At 54.2% G+C, this 25,704-nt stretch overlaps 1 protein-coding gene across 1 annotated transcript; it reads right to left on the bottom strand.

The window, feature by feature from the left end:
* Nucleotides 1-340: 340 nt before the first annotated feature.
* Nucleotides 341-23,730, bottom strand: TYRO3 (TYRO3 protein tyrosine kinase). The gene is made up of 19 exons (XM_033190486.1): nucleotides 23,342-23,730; nucleotides 21,442-21,625; nucleotides 21,112-21,212; nucleotides 20,045-20,215; nucleotides 18,507-18,593; nucleotides 17,638-17,753; nucleotides 15,305-15,482; nucleotides 14,492-14,637; nucleotides 13,828-13,972; nucleotides 12,392-12,521; nucleotides 12,208-12,308; nucleotides 11,845-11,940; nucleotides 11,430-11,510; nucleotides 10,860-10,952; nucleotides 10,009-10,130; nucleotides 9,462-9,571; nucleotides 9,114-9,273; nucleotides 8,766-8,902; nucleotides 341-1,793 (listed from the first exon to the last, which is right to left on the bottom strand). Exons 1-19 carry the CDS (start codon nucleotides 23,463-23,465, stop codon nucleotides 1,403-1,405), a joined length of 2,673 nt encoding a protein of 890 aa, XP_033046377.1. The 5' UTR covers nucleotides 23,466-23,730; the 3' UTR covers nucleotides 341-1,402.
* Between the last annotated feature and the right edge of the window lie 1,974 nt (nucleotides 23,731-25,704).

The raw sequence follows: 25,704 nt of genomic DNA, 5'->3' as shown, positions 1-25,704 counted from the left end.
ATCTCAAAAAAAGTAAACATTTAAGAGACAAAACTGGGGCCAGGTGTGGTGGCTCAGGCCTGTAATCAGCACTTTGGGAGGCCAACACAGCCAGATCACTTGAAGTCATGAGTTTGAGACCACACTGGCCAACACGGCGAAACCCCATCTCTACTAAAAATACAAAAATTACCTGGGTATGGTAGTGCGCCCCTATAATCCCAGCTACTCAGGCACAAGAATCACTTGAACCCAGGAAGCGGAGGTTGCAGTGAGCCAAGATCACGCCATGTACTCCAGCCTGGGCAACACAGTGAGACTGTCTCAAAAAAAAAAAGAGAAAAAAAAAAGAGAAAAAACCTTAGGTCTTTAGTCTTCAGTTTTATTTCTGTTTTAAACAGCAACCAACAGCTTGGAAATGTCCCTAACAGCTAGGACCCGCCCCATGCATTCCAGAGGCTCCCCCACCAAGGCTGTGGTCCAGGTTCCAGGAACTCCCCCTCATCAGGCCTGATTTCTCTCTGGAGACTTGGGACAGAAGAGGCTGTCCAGTTAGAGGGGAAGTTGGCATTAAAGGTCACCGTTTAGAAGGGTTGGGCTCAGACACAGCTGCCTTTGTTAGTCTTAGGGTATTTTGAGATTTGGTAGTGTGCTCAGATTGTGGGTATGGAGAGGGGTTCCTGAACTCCTCTCTGGCCTCACTCGCTCCTGGGCAAGCCTCACAGCATCCCTTCCTCTTGCCGGCTCGGCACGCTGCCTTTGGAAGATGGGCACCTGATAGCCTGGGTACTCCAGCATGCCTTTGTGTGACCCGGTCAGCTGCAGGGAAGCATGCTCCCCTCAACTTCTCCTGGCCAAGGCAGGGTGTGGAATCAGAAAGATGGTGAAGATTCAGACCTGAGATACCAACCCCTTACCAACCCTCACCTAAAAGGGAATATTACAAGGACATCTCTTTGTGACTTGGAGGGGCAAACCTGGGTATTTAAACCCCAAGTGTGGTAATAGCTGGGCCACCAGGCTGGAGGCAGTTGAATGCATGCACTTAAGCAGCAGGGGCAGCTCAGCGGGAGGGTAGGGCCCACAGGGCTGGACCTGCCCTCCCCCCACTGCCATCCACACCCATGGTAACCATGGAAACATAACCACCCCACTCCTGCCAGCTGCCTGGGTTCAGACAACCAGGACCGGCCCAATTCCATCAAGCCAAGGCCTAAACTGATGCCAGGCTGGCCACAGAGTGGTTGCAGGAAGAACTGGGATTGGGTGATTTGGTGAGTCTGGGCTTCCCAGCACAGCTTGGGAGGACTACCACAGGAGCCTCCACACCTTGCTGTCTGGGCTGGGGTCAGACGGGGCTTAGTCAGCCAGCACAGTGGCCGGTAGAGCCGGCCAAACGGCCCCGATGCCCTCTGCCTGTGGGCTAACAGCTACTGTGTGGCAGTAGCCCTTGCTGCAGCAGCAAAAGCCTCTGTGTCTCACTGAGAGGACTCTCTGGCTGGTGCTCTGCCTGCCCTGGCTGCTCAGCCAGCCCTCCGGGTGTGAGGATGTACCGATAGTCACTGGGAGTGCCACCCACTGCCCCCATGTCACTGCCATCCCCAGCCCCACTGTAGGGCTGATCCCTGCCACGCAGCTCCAGACTGCCTTCTGCGGTGGGCTCCTCGGCTCTCTCGATGTTGATGTATAAGGGGTCCTGGCTGGCGGATAGCACAGACAGCTGGCCCAAGATGTTCTCCAGTTCCATTCGCAGACAAGTAAAGCTTGGGCGCTGCTTGGGGTCAGCACTCCAGCACTGGTACATGAGATCATACCTGGGGTGGAGAGAAGTGTGAGAGAAGGCAGGAGTCCTTCCCTCAAAAGCAGGGGCCCCTTCATCATATGGCACTAGGGATTTAAAAAATGTTATTCCCTAGTGGGGCACAGCGGCTCACATCTGTAATCTCAACACTTTGGGAGGCTGAAGGAGGGTAGTATTTGAGCCCAGGAGTTCCAGATCAGCCTGGGCAATATGGCAAAACCCCATCTCTATAATAATACAAAAATTAGCCAGGCTTGGTAGACACGCCTGTAGTCCCTGCTACTCGGAAGGCTGAAGTGGGATCACTTGAGCCCAGGAGGTCAAGGCTGCAGTGAGCCATGCTGACACCACTGCACTCCAGCCTGGGTGACAGAGCGAGACCTTGTCTCAAAAAAAAAATCCAGGCCGGGCGCGGTGGCTCAAGCCTGTAATCCCAGCACTTTGGGAGGCCGAGACGGGCGGATCACGAGGTCAGGAGATCGAGACCATCCTGGCTAACACGGTGAAACCCCGTCTCTACTAAAAATACAAAAACTAGCTGGGCGAGGTGGCGGGCGCCTGTAGTCCCAGCTACTCGGGAGGCTGAGGCAGGAGAATGGCGGGAACCCGGGAGGCGGAGCTTGCAGTGAGCTGAGATCTGGCCACTGCACTCCAGTCCGGGCGACAGAGCGAGACTCCGCCTCAAAAAAAAAAAAAAAAAAAAAAAAAAAAAAAAAATCCAAACTGGGGAACATAGAAAGACCCCATCTCTACAAAAAATAAAAAAGTTTGCAGACGTGATTTCAGATGTCTGTGGTCCCAGCTACTTGGGAAGTTGAGGTAGAGGATCATCCGAGCCAGGAGGTTGATGCTGTAGCGTGCCATGATCCCACCACTGCACTCCAGCCTGGGCAACAGAGCAAGACTCTGCCTCAAAAATAAATAAATAGGCCGGGCGTGGTGGCTCACACCTGTAATCCCAGCACTTTGGGAGGCCGAGATGGGTGGATCACTAGGTCAGGAGATTGAGACCATCCTAGCCAACATGGGGAAACCCCGTCTCTACTAAAAATAAAAAAAATTAGCTGGGCATGGTGGCGGAAGCCTGTAGTCCCAGCTACATGGGAGGCTGAGGCAGGAGAATGGCATGAACCTGGGAGGCGGAGCTTGTAGTGAGCAGAGATCGTGCCACTGCACTCCAGCCTGGATGACAGAGCGAGACTCCGTCTCAAAATAAATAAATTAATAATAAAAATAAATAAATAAATAGACTGGACACGGTGGCTCATACCTTTTTTTTTTTTTTTTTGAGAGGGAGTCTCGCTCTGTCACCCAGGCTGGAGTGCAGTGGCGCGATCTCCACTCACTGCAAGCTCCGCCTCCCAGGTTCAAGCCATTCTCCTGCCTCAGCCTCCCGTGTAGCTGGGACTACAGGCGCCCGCCACTGTGCCCGGCTAGTTTTTGTATTTTTTTAGTAGAGACGGGGTTTCACCAGGTTAGCCAGGATGGTCTCGATCTCCTGACCTCGTGATCCGCCCGTCTCGGCCTCCCAAAGTGCTGGGATTACAGGCTTGAGCCACCGCGCCCGGCCGGCTCATACCTATAATCCCAGTACTTTGGGAGGTCGAGGCGGGTGGATCACCTGAGGTCAGGAGTTCTAGACCAGCCTGGCCAACGTGGCAAAACCCCGACTCTACTAAAAATACAAAAATTAGCTTGGTGTGGTGGCATGTGCCTGTAATCCCAGCTAGTTGGGAGACAGAGGCAGGAGAATTGCTTGAACCCGGGAGGTGGAGATTGCAGTGAGCTGAGATCATGCCACTGCACTCCAGCCTGGGTGACAGAGGGAGACTCCATCTCAAAAAATAAATCCTCCCACCTTGGCCTCCCAAAGTGCTGGGGTTATAGGCGTGAACCACTGCACTGGGCCATTTTTTTTTGTTTGTTTTTGAGAGGGAGTCTTGCTCTGTTGCCCAGATTAGAGTGCAGTGTTATGATTTCGGCTCACTGAAACCTCCACCTCCGGGGTTCAACTGATTCTCCTGCCTCAGACTCCCGAGTAGCTGGGACTACAGGTGCCCGCCACCACATTAGGGTAATTTTTGTATTTTTAGTAGAGACGGGGTTTCACCATGTTAGCCAGGCTGGTCTCGATCTCCTGACCTCATGATCCACCCGCCTTGGCCTCCCAAAGTGCTGGGATTACAGGCATGAGCCACCGCGCCCGGCCACACTGGGCCATTTAAAAAATACACTGTGGCCAGGTGCAGTGGCTCATGCCTGTAATCTCAACACTTTGGGAGGCCAAGGTGGGCAGATCACCTGAAGTCAGGAGTTCGAACCCAGCCTGAGTAACATGGAGAAACCCCGTCTCTACTAAAAATGCAAAAAAAATTAGGCCAGCATGGTGGTACATGCCTGTAATCCCAGCTACTCAGGAGGCTGAGCAGGAGAATCGCTTGAACCCAGGAGGCAGAGGTTGCAGTGAGCTGAGATCACACCATTGTACTCCAGCCTGGGCAACAAGAATGAAATTCCGTCTCAAAATAAACAAACAAATTAAATAAATAAATGAATAAATAATATATTTGTAGAGATGGGGTCTTGCTGTATTGTTCAGGCTGGTCTCAAACTCCTGGCCTCAAGTGATCCTCCCACTACAGCTTCCTGTGTAGCTGGGATTACAGGCACATCCTGGCTTATTATTTAATTCTCACAACAACCCTATGAAAGCAATGATCAGAGAGAGATCATTTCCACATTTACAAGTGTGGAAACATGCACAAAGGGTTAAGAACCGTGACTAGGCCGGGCGCGGTGGCTCAAGCCTGTAATCCCAGCACTTTGGGAGGCCGAGACGGGCGGATCACGAGGTCAGGAGATCAAGACCATCCTGGCTAACATGGTGAAACCCTGTCTCTACTAAAAAATACAAAAAACTAGCCGGGCGAGGTGGCGGGCGCCTGTAGTCTCAGCTCCTCCAGAGGCTGAGGCAGGAGAATGGCATGAACTCGGGAGGCGGAGCTTGCAGTGAGCTGAGATCCGGCCACTGCACTCCAGCCTGGGCCACAGAGCGAGACTCCATTTCAAAAAAAAAAAAAAAGAAAGAACCGTGACTAAAGTCACACACGTGGAAAGTGACAGAGCTGTGATTCGAAGCTAGGGGGGTTGGCTCCAAAGTCCCTCCTATGCTGAGTGGGCAGTACCTACTCAGTAAATCCTCACTGTACAGCCGGACACAGTGGTATGCACCTGTAGTCCCAGCTACTCAGGAGGCTGAGACTGAAGGATCCCTTGACCCCAGGATTTCAAGACCAGTCTGGGCAATACAGCAAGACCATGTCTCTATTAAAAAAATAATAATTAATAAGCAAGGTATGGTGGTAAGCACCTGTAATCCCAGCTACTATGGAGGCTGGGCAGAAGATCTCTTGAACCCAGGGGTTTGAGGCTACAGTGAGCTGTGATTGCACTACTGCACTCCAGCCTGACTGTCAGAGCGAGACCCTTTATCTTATTAAAAAAAAAAGTAAAAATCCACCAGGTGCAGTGGCTCATGCCTGTAATCCCAGCACTTTAGGAGGCGAGGCGGAAGGATCACTTGAGGTCAGGAGTTCCAGACCAGCCTGGCGAACATGGTGAAATCCCATCTCTATTAAAAAATACAAAAACTCGGCTGGGCGCGGTGGCTCAAGCCTGTAATCTCAGCACTTTGGGAGGCTGAGACGGGCGGATCACAAGATCAGGAGATCGAGACCATCCTGGCTAACACGGTGAAACACCGTCTCTACTAAAAAAATACAAAAAACTAGCCAGGCGAGGTGGCGGGCGCCTGTAGTCCCAGCTACTCAGGAGGCTGAGGCAGGAGAATGGTGTAAACCCGGGAGGCGGAGCTTGCAGTGAGCTGAGATCCGGCCACTGCACTCCAGCCTGGGCGACAGAGCGAGACTCCGTCTCAAAAAAAATACAAAAATTGGCTGAGCGTGGTGGCGCACACCTGTAATCCCAGCCCTTTGGGAGGCCGAGGTGGGTGGATCACCTGAGGTCATAAGTTCGAGACCAGCATGACCAATATGGAGAAATCCCATCTCTACTAAAAATACAAAATTAGCTGGGCAGGGTGGCACATGCCTGTAATCCCAGCTACTCTGGAGGCTGAGGCATGATAATCACTTGGACCCAGGAGGTGGAGGCTGTTGTGAGCCAAGATCGCGCCATTGCACTCCAGCCTGGGCGACAAGAGCAAAACTCCGTCTCAAAAAAAAGTCCTCACTGTTCATATACAACCTTTGAGTATCTGGAAAAAGTTCCAGCTCTCTTCCCAATGGGAATGTTTTGTTTTGTTTTGTTCGAGATTGAGTTTTGCTCTTGTTGCCCAGGCTGGAGTGCAATGGCGTGATCTCAGCTCACCAGAACCTCTGCCTCCTGGGTTCAAGCAATTCTCCTGCCCCAGCTTCCAGAGTAGCTGGCATTACAGACACATGCCACCATGCCCAGCTAATTTTGTATTTTTAATAGAGGTAAAGTTTCTCTATGTTGGTCAGGCTGGTCTCAAACTCCCGACCTCAGGTGATCCACCCGCCTCGGCCTCCCAAAGTGCTGGGATTGCAGGCGTGAGCCACCATGCAGGCCAGGAAGGCTTTTTTTTTTTTTTTTTTTTTTTTTTTTTTTGAGACGGAGTCTCGCTCTGTCGCCCAGGCTGGAGTGCCGTGGCCGGATCTCAGCTCACTGCAAGCTCCGCCTCCCGGGTTTACGCCATTCTCTCGCCTCAGCCTCCCGAGTAGCTGGGACTACAGGCGCCCGCCATCTCGCCCGGCTAATTTTTTGTATATTTTAGTAGAGACGGGGTTTCACCGTGTTAGCCAGGATGGTCTCGATCTCCTGACCTCGTGATCCGCCCGTCTCGGCCTCCCAAAGTGCTGGGATTACAGGCTTGAGCCACCGCGCCCGGCCCAGGAAGGCTTTTTTACACACAACTTCAGGAACCTCATAAATTCCCTGAAGCCTGTCACTCAGGGTGCCCAAGGAATGCCTCAGGCTGAGGTGGAAAAATAACAAACCAAAAAAGCTAATGGGAAGAGACTGAGACCAAGTCCAGTGAAAGCAAATGCCTGACTCTCTTGCCTATGCCCACGACAAGAGCCCCAAGTACTGCCTCACACACCAGCGCACCCAGCAGGGGCCCCCAATAATGGCAGTAATCATGCCAGACACTGAGCAGGTCGTGGGAACGGGAATGGTCTGGGGCCTCGGGTACATGGCCAGCATGGGACACATTCTCAAGGCTGTGCTAGGAGCCAACTGGCGCCTGTCCACCAGGCTGCCTGGGTGAGGCCAGTGCCCGCCCACTCTCCATTGACAGCATGACAGCACCAGCTCCAGCTGGGGAGGAGGCTGCACTGGGGTCTGGTCACCACTGCCCATCAGAGCTTCTACAGCTCCAGATTAGAACTGAGGCAGGCTGCAGCCACAGGGAGACGTGAGCTTCCTGCCCCTTGCCATACCCTAAGTTCTGCTGAATGAACAGGAGGGCCAGGGCCTAGCTTGTGTACTCAAGATTTCCCTCTGAGGTGCAGATGAGTCAGTCACCCACAGCCTGGGTTCAGGGCACTTCAAACCCACTGTCAAAGGGAAGGATCCCACCATGAGGCTGAGCCTTCCTGTGCCTGTCCATGACCTCGGCCCTCTGGAAGTCCAATCCCAGAGCAAGAAATGCAGCAGATTCTTTATCTGGTCACAGTGGCTCCCACTCCCACTGGGGCTCATGAAAGTTCCTCTGGGCTGGGTTTGGTGGCTCACACCTGTAATCCCAGCATTTTGGGAGGCCAAAGCAGGTGGATCCCTTGAGCCCAGGAGCTCAAGACCAGCTTGACAAATACGGCAGAGCCCTGTCTCTACAAAAATACAAAAATTAGCCAGGTTTGGTGGCACATGTCTGTAGTCCCAACTTGGAAGGCTGGGGAGGGAGGATCACTTGAGCCCAGGAGGTTGAGGCTACAGTAAGCAGAGATTACGCCACTGCACTCCAGCCTGGGTGACAGAGCGAGACCCTGTCCCAAAAACAAAACAAAAAATACTCACAAACTGTTGTCTGAAGGCCTAGGGAGCCCTTGGCCTGGATGGAGTGGGAGTGTAAAACTAGAACAGACAAATCACAGTTGCTGTCATAAAGAGTTAAGAGTACATACTCTAAAACCACAGGGATCTAGGTTCAAATTCCAATTCATTCACTTAATAGCTCTGTGACGTTGGCCATGTTACTTAATCTCTCTAATCCTATTATCTCGTCTACAAAGTGGGGATAAATAATAGTCTTTTCCTCATAAGGTCAGAGGAAGATTACCTGAAAGAATGCCTAAATGCCCAGCTAATGTCAGTGACACTTCCCATTATCTTGTCACAGGGGTTTGTTATCACTCTAGTGAAGTAGGTGGTATCATTGTCTGCCCGGTCCCGAGGGCTTTGGGCTTGCAGAAAGAAGAGGAGGCAGTTCCCTTATTCCCAGGACCTCAGTTCTTTATCTTAGCTTCCCAAGAGAGCTCAGCCTATGAAGTTTTCTTAGACTAGCTGGGGTCTCTAGGGCAAAGGCTGTATTCACTGGGGTAGAACAAATAAAATAAAATAAATAAAAATAAAAAAAAAAAAAGGAATTATGGGTGGGAAGATGGCAGGGAAACCTCCCACACTGTTACTCAGCACTGTGCCTTCTGTTCTGCTCTTGGGGTTCCTGGTTCTCCCTACAAACTGGAGAAAAGAGACTGATAGACAAAGGCTAAAGCAAGAAATCTGGGATGGGAAGGGGGAAAAGAAAGAAAACAAGGAGGTGGTAGATGAACAGTGAGTATGAGGTGGAGTGCAGTCTTCCAACTACAAGGATGTTTCTATAAAAAAACAAAGGTCCAGTTGAGGCTCTTAGTTCCCACTGGGCCAGCAGCTGTGGTGGCAGCTACCAGCCAAAACTCCAGATTCCCCTTTCCTTCCAGAGCCCCCTTCCCGGGATACTCACACGTCCTCCATACACTCCGGAGGCTGTTTCAGGCGGTTCCCGCCAATGAGGTAGTTGTAAATCTCAGCGTTTTCAATGCCAGCGTATGGCGTCTGCCCACGTGTCATGATCTCCCACATGGTCACCCCGAACGCCCACTGGGACAGAATTGAGGTTGGGGGAGAAGCTGTCACTAGGTGTCCTGAGTCAGGCAGAGAGCCACGGCTCTGGGACAAGCACAGCCTGGAGCTCAGGGGCTCATCATCAGGCAACCAAACCCCAGAAAGCAGACTTGGCTAGGCCCTTAAGGATCCCAAAGGTCTGTTCTCACACTAGTCCCCACCAAGCTTCACAGGCCACCCTGCTCACCACGTCACTGTGCACAGTATACAGGTTGTCAGCCAGGCTCTCCAGGGCCAGCCACTTGACAGGCAATTTGGAGGCACAGCCTTGACGATAGTAGTCCCCACTATAGATCTTCCGGGAGAGTCCAAAGTCAGCCACACACACTGTCATGTCCTCTGCCAGCCTACAAGGAGCGTTGAGGGAGGGAGTCAGCCTTCTGCCATGCTCACAGCCTTACAAGAGCCAGGACATCTTTGCTCCCAAGCTACCCCCATGCATAGCAGATACTGTCCCAGGCAGGAGCCGACCATTAGCTAGCTCCTCTTGGCACCTGCTGCTGTCTCCCACCCTCGAGTCCTCCAGAATTCGTACATGCAATTCCGAGCGGCCAGGTCTCGGTGGATGAAGTTCCGAGAGCTCAGGTACTCCATGCCGCAGGCAATGTCCACCATGAACCGGATCAGGGTCTGGAGGGGTAGATTCTAGCGGACAGACAGGCCAAGCTCAGGCTTAACCTGCCCACCCAGCTGGGGCAGGATGGATGGGGGTCCCTGGCCAGAAAGCCTGAAGGCTGTCCCCAGAATCACTGGAAGGAAGAAAAGGGATGGAGGGGCCTTCCCAAGACAAGGAAGCTTCAGCTAGCCTAAGAGGAAGCCTGGAAGCCAAGACTCCCCACCCTGGGGCTCCACAAGTCCCTGCCCCTAGAAAAGGTCCTTGCCCAGCCTATATTTCTCAGCAGGGTTTTGTGAGAGAAAAGAAAGCCTGCCAGATTAAAAGGATTCAAACTCAGACCCCTCCTACTACCGCCCAGCTCTATCAGCCCTACCCAGCAAGCCCCTCTCTGCCAGGGTCTCTATGCCTTTCCAGGCCCTGTGTTCCCACCCGTTTCCCCCTGGCCATCCCCATACCAGGTACTCACAAAGGGGTTCTCCCCAATCCGGGAGGCGAGCAGGAAGGCGTGCAGGTCCCCATGCTTCATAAAAGGCAAGATGACCATGGGGATGGGGAGACGGCCTTTAGCCCTGCTCCGGAGGCTCACCCCTGGGACAAGGGAGAGTCAGGAGCTGAGCATAGAAGGGTCAAGGGGCAGTTCAGGTGTCTGCATAAGTCCCCACCTGCTGGGTCCCATCTCTAGCTCTGGATCTGCTGTTTATTTTTTCATAGGCTCCACATTGGTCTGGGGACTACCCAGGAGGGACTCTGGTTGCTCCCATATCCCTAGAGCATCTTCTGTCCCCTTCCTTTCCTTCTCTGTCCACACAAGCAGTTTTTGTATTTTCTGAAACAGTATCTTGCTCTGTCATCTATGCTGGAGTGCAGTGGCGCAATCACAGCTCACTGCAGCCTCAATGTTCTGGGCTCAAATGATCCTCGCACCTCAGCCTCCCATGTAGATGGACAAAGGTGCATACCACCACACCTAGCTAATTTTTGTACATGTCTGTGTATTGTTTTTTGTTTTAATAGAGATGGATTGTTGCTGTACTGCCCAGGCTAGTCTCAAACCCCTGGCCTCAAGCAATTCTTCTACCTCAGCCTCCCAAAGTGCTGGGGTTATAGGCATGAGCCACCGCACCCAGCCACACAGTCTTCATGTGCAGACCTTTGGCACTCCTCACCTCAGATTTCTGCCAGGACCCTCCTTGCTATTTTGCCATCTATTTACTTACCAGATGAGTCCAAATGTCTCTCTTACAGGCTGCCCTCTCATGTTGGTAGAGCATATTTTTAGCCCTATTCTCTGTCTGCCTCCCCCAAAAAGGGGCTCACCAACAAGTTTGGCCACGTGTGGATGGTCAAACTCCTTCATGCAAGCGGCTTCCCTGAGGAACTCTTCAATGTCGCTTGAGGCAATGATGTCAGCTAGGAGAAAGGGATGGGGAAGGAGGGAATAAAACAAGATGTGTCCCTAGCTTTGACCCAGGCCTCCTAGGTCTTGTCCTTCAGATGTCCTAGGCTTCCCAGCGAGCCCAGGAAACAGCCCAGCCATGAGCAGGAGAAATCCCCAAGGAGTGGTGCTATACAGCAACTTCTCTACTTACTAATGCCTTCCCTTCCTTTTGGTTTGGGAGCCCAGCAGGTCAACCAACCACAGCTGTAATCACCCAAGAGAGGACTCAGAGGACAGTCACTGCCGACGGCAGAGAGCAATGGCTGGGCATGAATAAGTGTGTTTGGGTTTATGCTTGTGAATTATTCGTGCCGTAAAGACAGCATCCCAGTTAGTGTTGCCCAGCTCTTCTTGGAAAATCTAGGGGCTAAGCAGAGCCTGCTTCAGGGTCAGTCGCCCCTCTTACCCTTCCAAATGATGCCCTCAGGCCACAACAATCCCCCACTCACCTTTCAGCATCTTCACAGCCACTTTCACAAAGGAGCCATCCTCCTGCTTCAGCTGGGCCTCCCGCACTGAACCAAACTCTCCTAGGAACCAGTCCAAGTGAGGGAGTCTCCTTGGCTCTCTGCTCCCTGCCATCTTCCCTCCCAAGTGACCCTCCATGGGGACACAGTCAGCAGACTCTGGGGCCACTGGAGAAGGCACCCTTGCCAGTAGCCAAAGCAAGAGCATGCTGGGAGCAGCTCCTCAGCCCTCCCTGTCCGCAGCCACCATTCCCCCCAAACATCCCACTCAGGAGTCTACAAGCATATCTTGTTTACAGGAGCCAACCTAAACCCACAACCTCAAAGTGACAGGGGTGACCAAACACCTCCAGCTACAGCAAACCAGCCATGCCCATCCCCACACAGCTCCCCATACCTTTGCCCAACATCCGGCCCAGGGTGAACTGCTGCTCTGGGATGAGCACATCCTCCAGTTTTTCCTTTAGTTCATCGCTGATGCCCAAGCTGTCCACTGTTGGAAAGGGTTTGTGGGAAAGAGGGATCTCTGATTCCTGAGCCAAAGCCCAGCCTGCTTTTTATACCCCAGACTCTGCCCTCAGAGCATAGAGATGAGCTTAGGTCTCCCACGGCTGGGGTGGTGAACTTCACACGGGCAGGTCTGTGTGCCTGGGGCTCACTGATGTTCACACATATCAGTCGAATTAATAATTTGGTAAAATAATGCAGATAGGGGCACACGACAACCCATTTGTCCTTCCCACGATCGCCCACCACTCACATGTGGCCTCGATGCGCTCGGGCCTTTCTCGATTGAAGGACCGGGCTGCCCGGAAGTGAACGGCTGGCTCTCCCCGGGCCATGACACTGTCAAAGGCTTGCCTAAAGGAAAACCCAGGATTTGGGATCAGCTCCAAGGTCTTTCATCACCACCTGCCTCTCCCTCCACATCCCCATCCCCTTACCCAAACCGCGTCTCCTTCCGTCTCTTTCGAAGCAGGATGAGGGCCAGGGCAGCAGCCGTCACCAGGGCCGTTAGCACACCAAGGACCACAGGTACCCAGGATGTGCGGCTGTGAGGAGGGCCCTGCTGGCCTGTGGGAGGGAGGCGCAGTGGCATGAGCTAGGATGACACCATGGGGTCCCTTCAGAACTTTCCCAGGATGGCCATCCAGCTGGGTCAAGGGGCTCCTCTAGGTCAATAAAGGGTCCTGAGGGAAGGGGCTCCAGAGGAAGGCCCAAGAGTCCTTCCTACCTGGTCAGAGACAGGCCCTGGCTGTTGTGACCTAGAGTGTGACCATGGATTTCTATGCCAGTTCTGGGGCAGAGAGAGGAGAATGAGATATAGTTTGTTTGAGACAGAGTCTTGTTCTGTTGCCCAGGTCAGAGTGCAGGGGCACAGTTACAGCTCACTGCAGCCTCAGCCTCCAGGCTCAAGCAATCCTTCCACTTCAGCCTCCCAAGCAGCTGGGACTACAGGTGTGCAACATCACACCTGGCTAATTTGTTAAATTTTTTGGTAGAGATAAAGTCTCACTTTGCTGCCCAGGGTGGTCTCGAACTCCTGGACTCAAGCAATCCTCCCACCTCAGCCTCCCAAAGTTGTGGGATTACAGGTGTGAACCACCACTCCTGGCCTTTTTTGGTTTTTGTTTTTTTTTTTTTTGAGACAGAGTCTCGTTCAGTCGCCCGGGCTGGAGTGCAGTGGCCAGATCTCAGCTCACTGCAAGCTCCGCCTCCCGGGTTCACGCCATTCTCCTGCCTCAGCCTCCCGAGTAGCTGGGACTACAGGCGCCCGCCACCATGCCGGCTAATTATTTTGTATCTTTGGTAGAGATGGGGTTTCACCGTGTTAGCCAGGATGGTTTCAATCTCCTGACCTCATGATGCACCTGCCTCAGGCTCCCAAAGTGCTGGGATTACAGGCGTGAGCCACCGTGCCCAGCCCTATTTGTTTAGAGACAACAGGCTCACTCTGTTGCATAGGCTGGAGTGCAGTAGTGCAATCATAGCTCACTGCAGCCTCGAACACCTGGGTTCAAGCAATCCTTCTGCCTCAGTCTCTGGAGTAGCTGGGCCTACAGGCATATGCCACCACACCAGGCTAATCTTTTTTTTTAAATTTTTTTTGTAGAGACAGAGTCTTGCTGTGTTGTCAGAGTTGGTCTCAAACTGCTGGCCTCAAGCCATCCTTCGACCTCCCAAAATGCTGGGATTACAGGAATGAGCCACCATGCCCAGTCAAGATACAGTTTAAATACCAGCCCTGGCCTCAACTTCTTCACTCGGTCTGTGGGCCTGCTAGGAGGGGAGATGCTACTAGGCTCCTCCCACCAGTCTAGGTTGCCCTTGAAAACCTTGATCCCCTGAGCCTCTGCCCCTCTCCCCCTACAAGCCTCACCTGCGTGGTCATGAGAAGAGATCACCAGTGGCTGACTCCAGGGTCCACAGCCAACTGCATTGGAGACGCACACACGTACGATCAGGTCCTTTTGGGGATCCCAGCCTGTCAAATTGGCCCTGGTCCCTTCCACTGTCAGTTCATCCTGCAGCCAGGAAAAGCCCCCACCCCATAGTGAGCCTGAGGAGAAGGCCTCCAGCTGGGGCCTGAGGGCAGAAAAAGGTCCCGCTGGGAACATGGGAGTATAGGGGCACTGTGGGTTCAGGGGCTGTGGGAACACAACCGTCTGGGAGTAATCACATTCCTGCTCCGGGCTGCAGGGGCCTCTCCAGAACACAAACAAGGCTCAGTCCTGGAATCCACAGGTGGGGGATGGGAGCAAACTGAGCTGGGGACAAAGCCTTATCTGTGCCCTCCCCCAGCTCAAGCAGGAATGTGCTTCCTGCTTTATTTACAAAGTGCACACAGGATGCAATCCTAACAGGAGACATAATCCTTTGAGAAGTGGAGTTTGCAGAGGTGGGTGAGGAGGAGAGGATTCCCTGGGAGAGTGGGAGACCCAGGCCCACCAAAGACAACCATTTTGAAATTCTTAAAGGCCTTAGAACCCCGAGGGCTGATACTCCAGGAGAGTGAAGAGAGGGAAGGGTTCTGTCTCTCTTACCTGGGTTCCATTGTCTTGAACCCAGGACAGTTTATAGGGTCCCAGGGGGCCTTCCAAAGGGCCCTCAGGGATCACGTCTTCCCACTCCAAGATGAGGCCTGAATCTGTGCGGATAGCATGGAGGTTTTGGGGAGCGCTGGCTGGGGCTGTAGCCAAAGAGAGAAGATTGCTAAGACCCCTGCCCTTCCCGTCATCATAATCCCATGCAGACCTTTGGAACCAACTCCCAAGAACTAAACAGCTCTGAGAGGCACGACTAGGGAAGGGTTCACCTCCCAGCTCTGATTGCTCTCACCCACTGTGCTGGGGGCGGGGTAAGCAATGGGCAGGACAGGCAGCACCCCAGCTCCGCAGTGTTGCTCTTCATCACCATGGTTACTGCCTCTCTGCCTCATCCCTCGCCACTCCCCTCTCACAGCTATGCCAGCCTCCCTGCAATTGCCAGAGAACTCTAAGCAAGTTCGTGTCATAGGGTCTTTGCACTTGCTGTGCCTTCTTCCGGCAGTGATTTTCCCCCAGATATCTACATGAGTCCTTCTTTATTCTGCAGACCCGAATCAGACCTTTTTAGGGGGCGTTCCTTAACCATCCGGGGGCACTCTTCATCAACCACATTATCTGATCTTTTCTAGTTTGTTTATCTGTTCCACCCACAGTAACTATTTACAAGGTGGTATGTAGTGATATGCAGTAAATGTTTGCCAAATGATGCCTGAACCTCCATCTCCACCAGCACCATTCAGAACTTGAGCCAACATGGCCCCCTTCCCGGCTCCAGCCCTGCCCACCCCCTCTGCTCTACGCATCCCTTACCTAGACCCTTGGTCTGAAAAGGCACCCAGTCAGCATAGGGAGAGGGCCCCAAGGCATTGGCACAGCGCACCCTGAGGCTGTAGTTGGTGGCAGGCACCAGGTCCCGGAGCAGGCAGGTAAAGGGGGGCACAGGAACCACAACAGCCAGGACTTCCCAGCCTCCTGGGGCCTGTGTCACCTACATAAAAGCAGAAAACGAATGATGTAGGGGAGATCCTGTGCGAGATGGAAGAGGGAGTGGGTATAGTTATGGGTGCTTGAATGAATGCTTCCTCTATCAGCAAACACTTGCAACCCACGCTCTCCCATCCGCCCCCACCCCAATAATACACCAGGTTCCACACCTTCATGCCTTTGCGAATGCTGTTCCTTTCACTTGGAATGATCTGCTCTTCCTAGCAAAGGCCTACTCATCCTGTAAAACTCAGTGCAAATATCACTTTCTTGGTGAAAGCCTTTCTCAACCACTCCAGAAAACTCCTCTTATCCTTTTGTACTTTGTGCGAAACTCTTAGGGTATACTTACCACTTACTGTGCCTGTTTACATGCCACTCCAAAGTTCGAGTTTCTGAAGCTCAGAGAAAACTGGGAGCCTAGGGCACTATGAACCAGCCCCTCATCTTACATTTTGGGGGCCCAGGGCAAGAGTACAAAGAGATCCACGTACTATATGTCTACATATTTAAACATTATAAATCAGCTAACAAACTATTAAATGGTTTCTATCTTAATATTTTGACCAATAAACCTTCAAAACAACCTGGGAGATCAGGTTTGCATTTGTAATTCTCTAAATCCCTGGAGTCCTGAGTCAGAATGAGGCGGCACTGGAAGAGTTGGCCCGAAGCCAAGGTCTGCACCATGAGGGGCCTCATGTGCACAGGCGTGGACAATGCTGACTGCACATCCAAGCTCCATTCCCATCCCCCTCACGAATGGCTGCCCCTTGGGCTTAGAGGTGCTCATATCATACTGTGGTCCATCCTTGGGAAGATGGAGCAGGGAAGAGGCCCACACAGACCCTGGAAGCAGACTCAGGACCATCAGGGCAAGAGATTCTGAATATCTAGAGTATAGTGTGGCAGTGAGGGGGTCCTTGCCATCTGGATGGGCATATCCTCTTGGCCCTGCAGGCTCTTTGCCCAGGGGAAAGGGGTGTGGCCAAAGGAGGGCCGGAGTAGGATCCTCTTTTTTTTTTTTCTTTTTTAGAGACAGGATCTTGCCCTGTCACTCAGGCTGGAGTGCAGTGGCATGATCTCGGCTCACCGCAGCCTTGACTTCTCAGGCTCAAGTCATCCTCCCACTCTAGCCTCCTGAATAGTTAGGGGTACAGGCGTATGCCACTGTGCCTGGATCATTTTTGTATTTTTCGTAGAGAAAGGGTTTTGCCATGTTGCCCAGTTTGGTCTTGAAGTCCCAAAGTGCTGGGATTACAGGCATGAGCCACTGAGCCCAACCTCAGCAGGGTTCTCTAAATGGTGGAGCCCAGAGCAGGGGCCCCTCCTGCCCAGGGAAACTGCCCAGAACAGTTTTGAAAGGTACTCATTAAGTGGCTTTTGAGTAAACGGATGAAAATGAGCAAGCCTGCATTGCCTCTTGTTTTCAGTATCTACCCAGTTTTTCTACTCTCCAAGGTGTAGGGCCCCTTCTGGTCATCTTGTTCTCTTTGGCTTCAATGGGGGTTGGGGGGTAAGGCGGCGCATGATAGTGTGAGTATCAGCAAAGGTTTGAGCTTTCACCTAAGTAAGAAAAACTCAGTTGGGTGTGCTGGTTCACGCCTGTAATACCAGCATTTAGGAGGCTGAGGCAGGCAGATTGCATGAAGTCAGGAGTTTGAGATCAGCCTGGCTAACATGGTGAACTACTAGTCTCTACTAAAAAAAAAAAAAAAAAAATTAGCTGGGCGTGATGGTACACGACTGTAATCCTAGCTACTGGGGAGGCTGAGGCAGGAGAATCACTTGAATCCAGGAGGTGGAGGTTGCAGTGAGTCGACATGGCGCCACTGCACTCCAGCCTGGCCAACAGTGAGACCCTGTGTCAAAAAAAAAAAAAAAAGAAGGAAAGAAAAACCTTCCAGGTACCCCAAATCTGTTCTAGTAATCTGCTTTCCAACCTGAAGAATGCATGAATTTGAGCCAATCTGCAGTCACTTAGTTGCCAGAGCATCCCATGATAAGAGACAGTGGCCTGTGCTCTTCCTGCTAAGGAGCAGCACCTGGAAAGAGCTGCAGACCAAGCCCCTAGGAGCTGACTAGTGAGTGTGACACCCCTGTCAACAAAGTGCTGGCCAGGCAGCCAGAGGGAGCATGGCCCGGCCCGGAGAGCCTACCTGAACTGTACAGGACTGTAGCAGGGCTCGGCCATCAGCACCTGGCATCCAGGCCACACTGGCGTTGCTGCTGGAAAGCTTTGTCACGGTGACGTTGAAGGGGGCTGCAGGCAGTGCTGTGGACGGGGACTCAGAATCAGTGCCCAGTAGGAATATGAACGGAGGGAGTAGGAGGCATGGGAGTCAAGCCTTGAGTCTCTCTGAGGGTCCAGGGCATCCCCAACCTAAAGACAGCTACTCAGCACTCCCAGGATCACAGTACTACACAAATAAGCAACCAATAGGGCACAGCTGCTCACACCTGGGAGAGCGCCTGGGCTGTGGAGAGAGGTTGCCTCCCTGCAATGAAGGCCCTGTGTGACTGAGGAATAAGATGAGAGGGTATGTGGGGGCGGCACCTCAGGCTTGGGAGATACAAGGGAGAGACAGGCAGCTGCCCCTGCAGCCACAGCCTGGTTCCTGCAGACACCCTGTCCCTCCCCCTCTCTCTGTGCACCAGCCCTTCGGGTCTCCTCCATCCGGTGCTAGGCTGTTTTCCCCACCCCCATCCCCTCAAAGGGAGGGGCAGAAACAAGGCTGGGCATGGGCCTTGACCATCTCCTGCTGCTTCCCTCCCTCCTTCCCTCCCTCCCAAGGACTCTGCTTCGTGATGGGAAATCTGCTGTGACGTCAGGATTCTATTCTCATCTCAGCCACGCAGGGTCTCAGGTGCTCCCACTAGGAATGGGAGCTATGCCAATTAACCCCTTGCTCCCTAGATCCCAGCAGGACCACAAGTGGAGCTGGAACACAGAACAATTCTAACTGCAGGACAGCTCGCTGGGAATGCCCCGGCCTCATCCACCCTTCCTCCCTGCCAGCCCTCCTACCTTGAAGGTGAACAGTGGCTGTGCGAGAAGAGGCCAGGCCTTTTAGGTTGTGAGCTTCACAGGAAAACATGGTGCTCTGGGTCACCCCTGGGGCCAGAAAACCTCAGTCAGCTCCCCAAGCAGCAACCCCTACTCAGTGCGTGATTGGGAAAGGGGAATACTCAGGCTCTGCTCAGAACATCCTTAAAGCCCTCCCGCTTTAAGGAAGGGGCTGGGCAGTGAGGCACGGTGAAATGAACAGGGACACTGGAGTCTGGTGAGCCTGGAGGGGCTCTGTTTTCTCATCTCTCAAATGGGAGTATTGTGGGAATCAGGTCATGTGTGTCAAGTGCACGAATAAGCCCTTAAGAAACGTTATATCACCCTCCCACCTCCATCCCATCTCCCACACACAGCACAAGTTGCCTCCCTTTTCTGGTCACTCTTTTATTGTGCATACCAGAGTGAGCCCTTCTGTTTGCTCTGTGCCCCCTCGGGGTTGTTATTTGCAGACTCTCTGCCTTGCAATAGTTCTCAGCTCTTTATGCACGTGTCTTGTCTCCCCAATTATACTCAGTTCTTTGGCTTCTATATCTTTTGTATTCCCGCTGTCCCCTGTGGTGCCTAGCACAGTGTGGTGTGGAGTAGGAGTGCTTCAGTGAGTGCTTATTATCAGGCTGCCTGCCTGAGGGTCCCAACCACGCACACCTGGAAGGAAGTGAACCCAGCCTTCTCTCTAATCTGTTCCAACTCAGCGCCTCCTGAACAAGGACCTGCACTTGCTTCCAGAGGTCTCATAGTCCACCTCTTCTCAAGATTCAAACTGCTGGGGAACCCAGCTCAGCGCCCATTTCCCTGGCACCTTCCAGCACATGAGACCAAGCTCAGACTCCCATTTTTTTGCCCAGTTCAAGCCCCAACCAGAAACAGTATACTTTGTTCCACAAATAAGCAAGTCTTACAAGCATGTGAGGGTATGTGCCCAAGAAACTTGGGGCCCAGGTGGGTGTGCAGGTGTGACTGTGCAGATGTATGGACAGACACAGTTGTTTGGGAAAATGTCTGGAAGTTTCCCAGAAAGTGCCATTAGGGGAGGAGGCCTTGTGCTAACCTCCTCTTACCCCTTCTCTCTCCCTCCTCTCCCCTCTCTGCAGCCTGAGAGTCTTGTCTTCTCAGTGTCTGCCAGATACTCCTCCCTAGCTCTGCGTGGGCTGGTTTCTGGCTCCTTCCCTTGGGAGGGGCAGGGGATGGGTGCCCCTGGTCTCATACAATTCATCTCTGAGGGCCAGCTGTGCATGGCCTGGACTGCTGTGAACCAAAGAAGGTGGCCCCACACCCTCCTTAAGCACACACAGCAGGATCGCCACTAATCAGCCCACCCAGCCAGCCTAGCACACCTGACTAATGAACTTAGTAATGGTGCAGCTCACGTCCCCAGACACTGGGGCTTGCTCTGGACACTCACAACCGCAAGCTCAGTGGCTGAAACTCTGCCAGCTTCAGTGCCCTCCAGGACCCAGCTCCTTCTCCACTCCAAGCCCCCTTCTGAGGCTGCTCACCTGTTACATTTAAAACAGATGGAGAGGGAGCGGGTCCCCCGATCTTCGTAGTTCCTCTCCACCAGACAATGGTAACAGGTTCAGGGGGACCCACAGCCTCGCAAGACAGTTGGAAAGGGGCATTTGGTGGCACTGCCAGATCTTTTGGCTCCACTGTGAAAAATGGCACACCTAGGAGAGAAGGGGAGTGAGGAGTGAGCCTTACCATCTCTTGGCTTCCTACTGTACAAATCCCAAGTCTGTTTACATCTGAAATCCTCCACGCAGAAGGTTCCCACAGGTCCCTAATGATTAGGTCAACAGCAGAACGGGCATCTAGCTTGAGAGGTAGGCGGTGCCCTTCTTTTCAGGCTCCTTAGGAATTTTTTTTTTTTTTTGAGATTGGTGGTCGGGAGGTCCCTCTATGTTGCCCAGCCTGGCCTGGAACTCCTGGGGGCTCAAGTGATCCTCTCGCCTTAGCCTCCAGGGTAGCTGGGACTACAGGCGCACGCCACCATGCCTGGCACCTTAGACACATCTTCCATGCTGCCCCCTTAGGCATGGCAGATTTGGACAGCTCTTCTTGCAGTGAGAGGAGACTGGGGGTGGAGAGCTGGGGGAGGGGCATAAAACTCAGGGGAGTGGGTGGGAGCTTTAGCAGAGTTCTGCTGCCAGGCCCCAGCTCCCATTCAGAGCCCTTTGTTACTTTCTTAGTCACTTTGTTTTCCTGGGCTGAACAGCTCTGAGCTCCCGCAGCTGCAGAGCCTTCCTCCCCTCCCCCTGCTGGCCAGGCCACTTGGCAGAACAGAGTCCAGTCCCAGATGGGTGCTTGAAGCTTGTTGCTCAAGCAACGGAAACAGACTGCACCCCACAGGTTGTGGGTCCCAGTTGGTCCCTTGGTTGTCAGATACCCAACTCCAACTGGTAGGGTCTTCTGATGTCTGGAGTGGGCCTAGAGCCTGGACAACAAGGCCCCACAGAGCAGTGCGGCAGCCCTGCTTCTACTGAGTTCTCCGCTGCAGAGGTATAGTCACCAGCAGACGGCACGTGCTCCAGGCCAACACGCCCATATGGCTCTGCCTCCTCACCTTCTACCGTGAGCCACACTGGCTGGGAGATCTCGGTTTCGCCCCCATCCTCCACCTGGCACCAGTACCGGCCGGCGTCAGAGCGCTCCGCTGACTTCAGGCTGTGGAAACAGGATACCAGGCTTGCTTCCCAGGGTCAAGGGGGGCAGCTCTGCTGGGCAAACTTGATGAGTTCAGCCTGCCCCTACTTCTGGAAGGTCCCACAGGGAGCCAAATAAAAAAACTACAGACCTCTGGGCATCAGGAGAGGGCCCCAGCTCCCAATCCCCCAGGAAAGAGCATAGCCTGCCCCCTGGCTGGCGGCCCACACCTCCCCCCACAGGCCTGCACCTGAGGAAGCCGATCCAGTGCTGCTCGCTGACTGGGATGTACAACTGGTCCAAGTTCTGGACCACAGCCCCATCCTTCACCCACTGGATGTCAGGCTCCTCCATCCCCTCCACACTGCAGTTGAGCTTCACCGGCTGCCCCTGAGACACCGTCAGCTTTACCGGGGCTCCCATAAGCTTCAGACCTGAGGGGTGGGAAGGAACACGTGTCAGCCTTAAGAGGGACTCTGCCTCTGTAAACAGTTCTCATTCTCTTCTAGAAGGTAGCTTCTGTGTCAGACAGAGGGCTCCTTCTCAGCCAAAGTCAAGGAAGCAGAGGTAGGACAGTGTGGGAGGGAAGGTCGCTGGACTTGGGCGAGGGGAGGGGGCATGACAAGCTCTCCAAGTTCCCTCCGGCTCTAAGGACCTATTCCCCATGTCCTCCTTCTGAGTCCAGAAAGCAAAAGGAAGGCAGGCTGGGCTGAAATGACGGGAGTTACCCTACTGGGGCGGGCACTGCTCTAGGAATGACTGCTGCACCCAACTAGTGCAACAGGCTGCCAGCTCTCCACCCAAGGTGTCAGCCCAGACCCTGAATTTCTGCCAGCACCCTCTGCACCCAACCTTACCAAATGGAGCAGGGCTGAAGAAGGAAAGGAGGGGGTGCTCCCCTGGAGCGGAGAACATATGGCTGCAAAACCACGTCAGATCAAACACATGGCAGCCTTCCTGGCAGTCATCCGCTCTATTAATACCTGAATGTGGGCAGGGGCGAGTGCTAAGAAGGTGGGAGGCAGAAGGGAGGGCTGGGGCCCTGAGCAGGGAGCCTAAGACCCCTGGGCCACTCTTTGGAACTTGCGCGAGGCGCGCGCACACACACGCACACACACACGCGCGCGCACACACACACGCACACACACCGGCACCTCTCCTGGCCTCCTGACATGTTTTTAAGCAGAGAGAGGGGCAGGTCAGGTATCCGCATAACTGAAATCCAGCCCTGCTTCTTCTCACCCTTCTGTGTGTGACTCTAGGCAAAGTCGTTGGCTCCCTGAGAATCAGGTCCACACCTTTCGGCTTCTAAATACTCATCACCCCGTTTCCCTTCCCTGAGAGGCTGATATGGCAGGGAATGCTGTCTCAAGAGAAGATGCCAGCGGGTGGCCTCTGTCCTGGTCTGTGGCTCTTCCCTGCTCCCTTCACCCTCTCAGGACTAGTCACAGGATGGGGGCCAGCCTCCCGCTCCCTATATGCCCAGCAGTACCCGAGGTGCGGGGTGGGAACTTGGAGAGCACCGTGCTGCGTGGAACGCTCTTGTCACCAGCAAATGCCTCAGTGGCTATGTGGGAACACAAGACTAACCCCTCCCAAAGACCAGCAACCTGGCACCAGCCCATCCTCTCCAAGGTTGTGCTTTCAGGAAGCTCTGAGGGCACAGGAACTCGAGTGTGCCCATTTGTTTTTTGTGACTGGGTACCCTCACAACCTCTGTACCTAAATGGTATCAAGGTGGCTTTTGGGTGCTCAGCCCCGGCCCGTGTGGTTTCAGAGAAGGACCTTCGCGTGCGGGGCAGACAGAATGGGGTCCCCAGTACTGGGAAGAAGGGAGCTAACAGCTGGGAACATCCAGGCGGGAAAATGCAGTCCCAAACACTCCCCGCTGACCACACAGCCCACACCCCGCTCCCTTCTCTTCCACCCCGCCAGAAGAGCCCAGAGCGCCAGAAAGTTGGGGGTGGGGGCCCAGCCGGAGATCTGGCGGCGAGCACTCTGCAGCGCGCCCTGCCCCGGCCCCGAGCCTCGGCCTTCGGCTCCGGACCCCCACCCCGACTCCGGCCCGCCAGACCCGCCCCGGGCTCGGACCCCCGGCCGCGCCCCTCCGCAGCCCCCAGCTTCCCACCGCCTCCCGGGGCAGCCCCTACCTGCGGCGGCGGACTCCGGGAGCAGCAGAGAAGCCAGAGCCGCCAGAAACAGCCCCAGCCGCGGTGGCGGCGGCAGCAGCAGCGGCGGGAGCCCGGGTCGCCCCATGCTCCGCCTCAGCGCCATCGGCGGCGACGCCGCACCATGCCGGGCCCGGCCCGCGAGCGAGGAGGGAGGAGGGCGGGGAGGAGGAGGTGGGTAGAGAGCGGGAGGGAGGAGGGCTGCGGGAGGGGCTGGGGCCGCCCGTGAGGCGGTGCTGAGGCGACCGCCTCCGAGACCCGCGCCCGCCTCCGGCCGCGGTCGCCGCCGTCAGCAGCGCGGGGTCCCCGGGGCCGCTCCCGGGCCACCGCGCTCCTTCCACTGCCGTCGCCGCCGTCGCCGCCGCTGATTCATGTTCTTCTCGGAGCCGCCGCCTCCTCCCGGCCCGCCCGCAGCCGGAGCCCGCACCGCCCCCCCGCGGAGCCCCGGCTGCCGGCTCAGAGCGCAACCCCGGCCAGCGCCGCAGACGCCCGCGGCCCCGCCGGCACCCCGGCCCCGGCCGCCTGCTGGCCGAACCTGAGGATCCGGCTCGGCCTCCTGCATGGGCTCCCCGGCCATGCCCCTCCTTTCCCTAAACGCGCTCCAGCATCTTTTCTAACCCAGCACTCCAGAGCTTTCCCTCAAAACCCCGCTGGCAGCCCCCACCACACCCCAACTCTTGTTCGGACTCTGATCCCAGAATCCAGCACCCCCCTCTCAGGACTTAGAGAACCTCAACCCCTAGACACTCCCATCCATCTGATCTCCCGAAACTGCCGTGACCCGGGGCTCCCCCAACAGGATCTGCTAGCATCCCTTGTGCCTCCCTTTCGTTGAGCCGTTCACCCAAAATCCCCATATTCATGTCCTATTGCCATGCCTTTATCTCCAAGTCCCTCCTACCTGAAAAATGCCCATTTTCTCCAGCCCCACTTGCCGTATGTTTTCCAACTTGGGTCTTGAGTTTCCCAAGATCTTGGTAATCCTCAGGTTTTACCTAATATATATCCCCACCACTACACTACACAGGCCAAAGCCCAATTGCCCATATCTTTTTGGGCTGTCATTTTTCCTAGTTGCTTCCCCTGCTTCTACCCCTTTTCCCAGGACCTGGTGTGAAAGTTGGCTGTGTCGTCACACTGTCCAGTCAAATATTAGCTATTATTAGTAGAGCACCTTGCACACAGTAGGCTTTCCATAAATAAATAGGCAGATGCCTGTTAATTGAATGAAGAATTGCTTCAGAACCTGCCCCACAACTAGTAATCACGGGGGTGGCCTTGCCCACAGACATCCTGCCAGGCACATGCAGAGCTGGTTCCAAACCAAGCCTGCCAAGTGTGCTCCTCCCCTTGCCCTTCCCTCCAGGGGGAAGTCCACCCCACACCCCCTCCAGAGGTTCTGGGTGGAGAGCCACTCAACTCCGGTTGCCGCAGGCTCACTGGATCTTTTCAGGGATTCTCCTGAGCAGCAGGGGCCTGCCTCTTCTTCCACTTGGCCCCAGCAGTGCTTGTTTATTAATTACACTAATGATAACAACAGCAGTGCTGGCAGCAGCCTGAGACCCAGCTGGGGGCGCCCCCAGGCGGCAGCAGGAGGAAAGACTCATGAGGCACTGTCAAGACATGGATGGCAGGGGCTAGACATCTCTGTCTGTTTCACTGAGCTCTCTGCCAATTTTCTTCTGTTTCACTGAGCTCTCTGCCAATTTTCTTCCTCCTCCTCCTCCTCCTCCTCCTCCTTCTCCTCCTCCTCCTCTTCTTCTTTCCTTCTTCCTCTTCCTCCTCTTCCTCTTCTCTATCTTCTTCTCTATCTCCTCCTCCTCCTTCTTCTTCCCTCTCCCTCTTTCTCCTCTTCCTCTTCTTCTTCTCTTCTTCCTCTTCCTCTTCTTCTTCTTCTCTTTCTCCTTTTTTTTTCAGACGAAGTTTCACTCTTGTCGTCCAGGCTGGAGTGCAATGGCACAATCTTGGTTCACTGCAACCTCAGCCTCATGGGTTCAAGCAATTCTCCTGCCACAGCCTCATTAGTAGCTGGGATTACAGGTGCCCACCACCACGTTCGGCTCATTTTTGTATTATTAGTAGAGACAGGGTTTCACCACGTTGGCCAGGCTGGTCTCAAACTCCTGACCTTAGGTAATCCGCCCACCTCGGCATCCCAAAATACTGGGATTACAGGTGTGAGCCACTGTGCCTGGCCTCTCTGCCAATTTTCTTGAGCACTGTGGGTCAGCTTCAGGACCCTTTCCCAAAGGAAAAGTCTTGTCGCTTTCCAGAATCCACAGTTTCTGAGTTTGGGCTGAGACAGGGCAGGCACACAAGAGTCTGGGGCCGAAGGCAGAACTGCC

This window comes from Trachypithecus francoisi, unplaced genomic scaffold (assembly GCF_009764315.1).
Source record: "Trachypithecus francoisi isolate TF-2019V2 unplaced genomic scaffold, Tfra_2.0 Lachesis_group3, whole genome shotgun sequence".
Taxonomy (NCBI): Eukaryota; Metazoa; Chordata; class Mammalia; order Primates; family Cercopithecidae; genus Trachypithecus; species Trachypithecus francoisi.
Note: the sequence above shows the minus strand (reverse complement) of the source record. Positions and strands in the feature narration are given on the sequence as shown.

Bases quoted from the DNA above. Each gene is read 5' to 3' on its own strand.
- TYRO3 (XM_033190486.1), bottom strand. From the start codon at position 23,465: ATGGCGCTGAGGCGGAGCATGGGGCGACCCGGGCTCCCGCCGCTGCTG. The intron at 10,953-11,429 runs GTGAGTGGGGGA...CCTTTCTCCTAG, and splicing joins GGCTGTGAAGATGCTGAAAG to CTGACATCATTGCCTCAAGC. The intron at 1,794-8,765 runs GTGAGTATCCCG...TCTCCACCCCAG, and splicing joins CCGGAGTGTATGGAGGACGT to GTATGATCTCATGTACCAGT.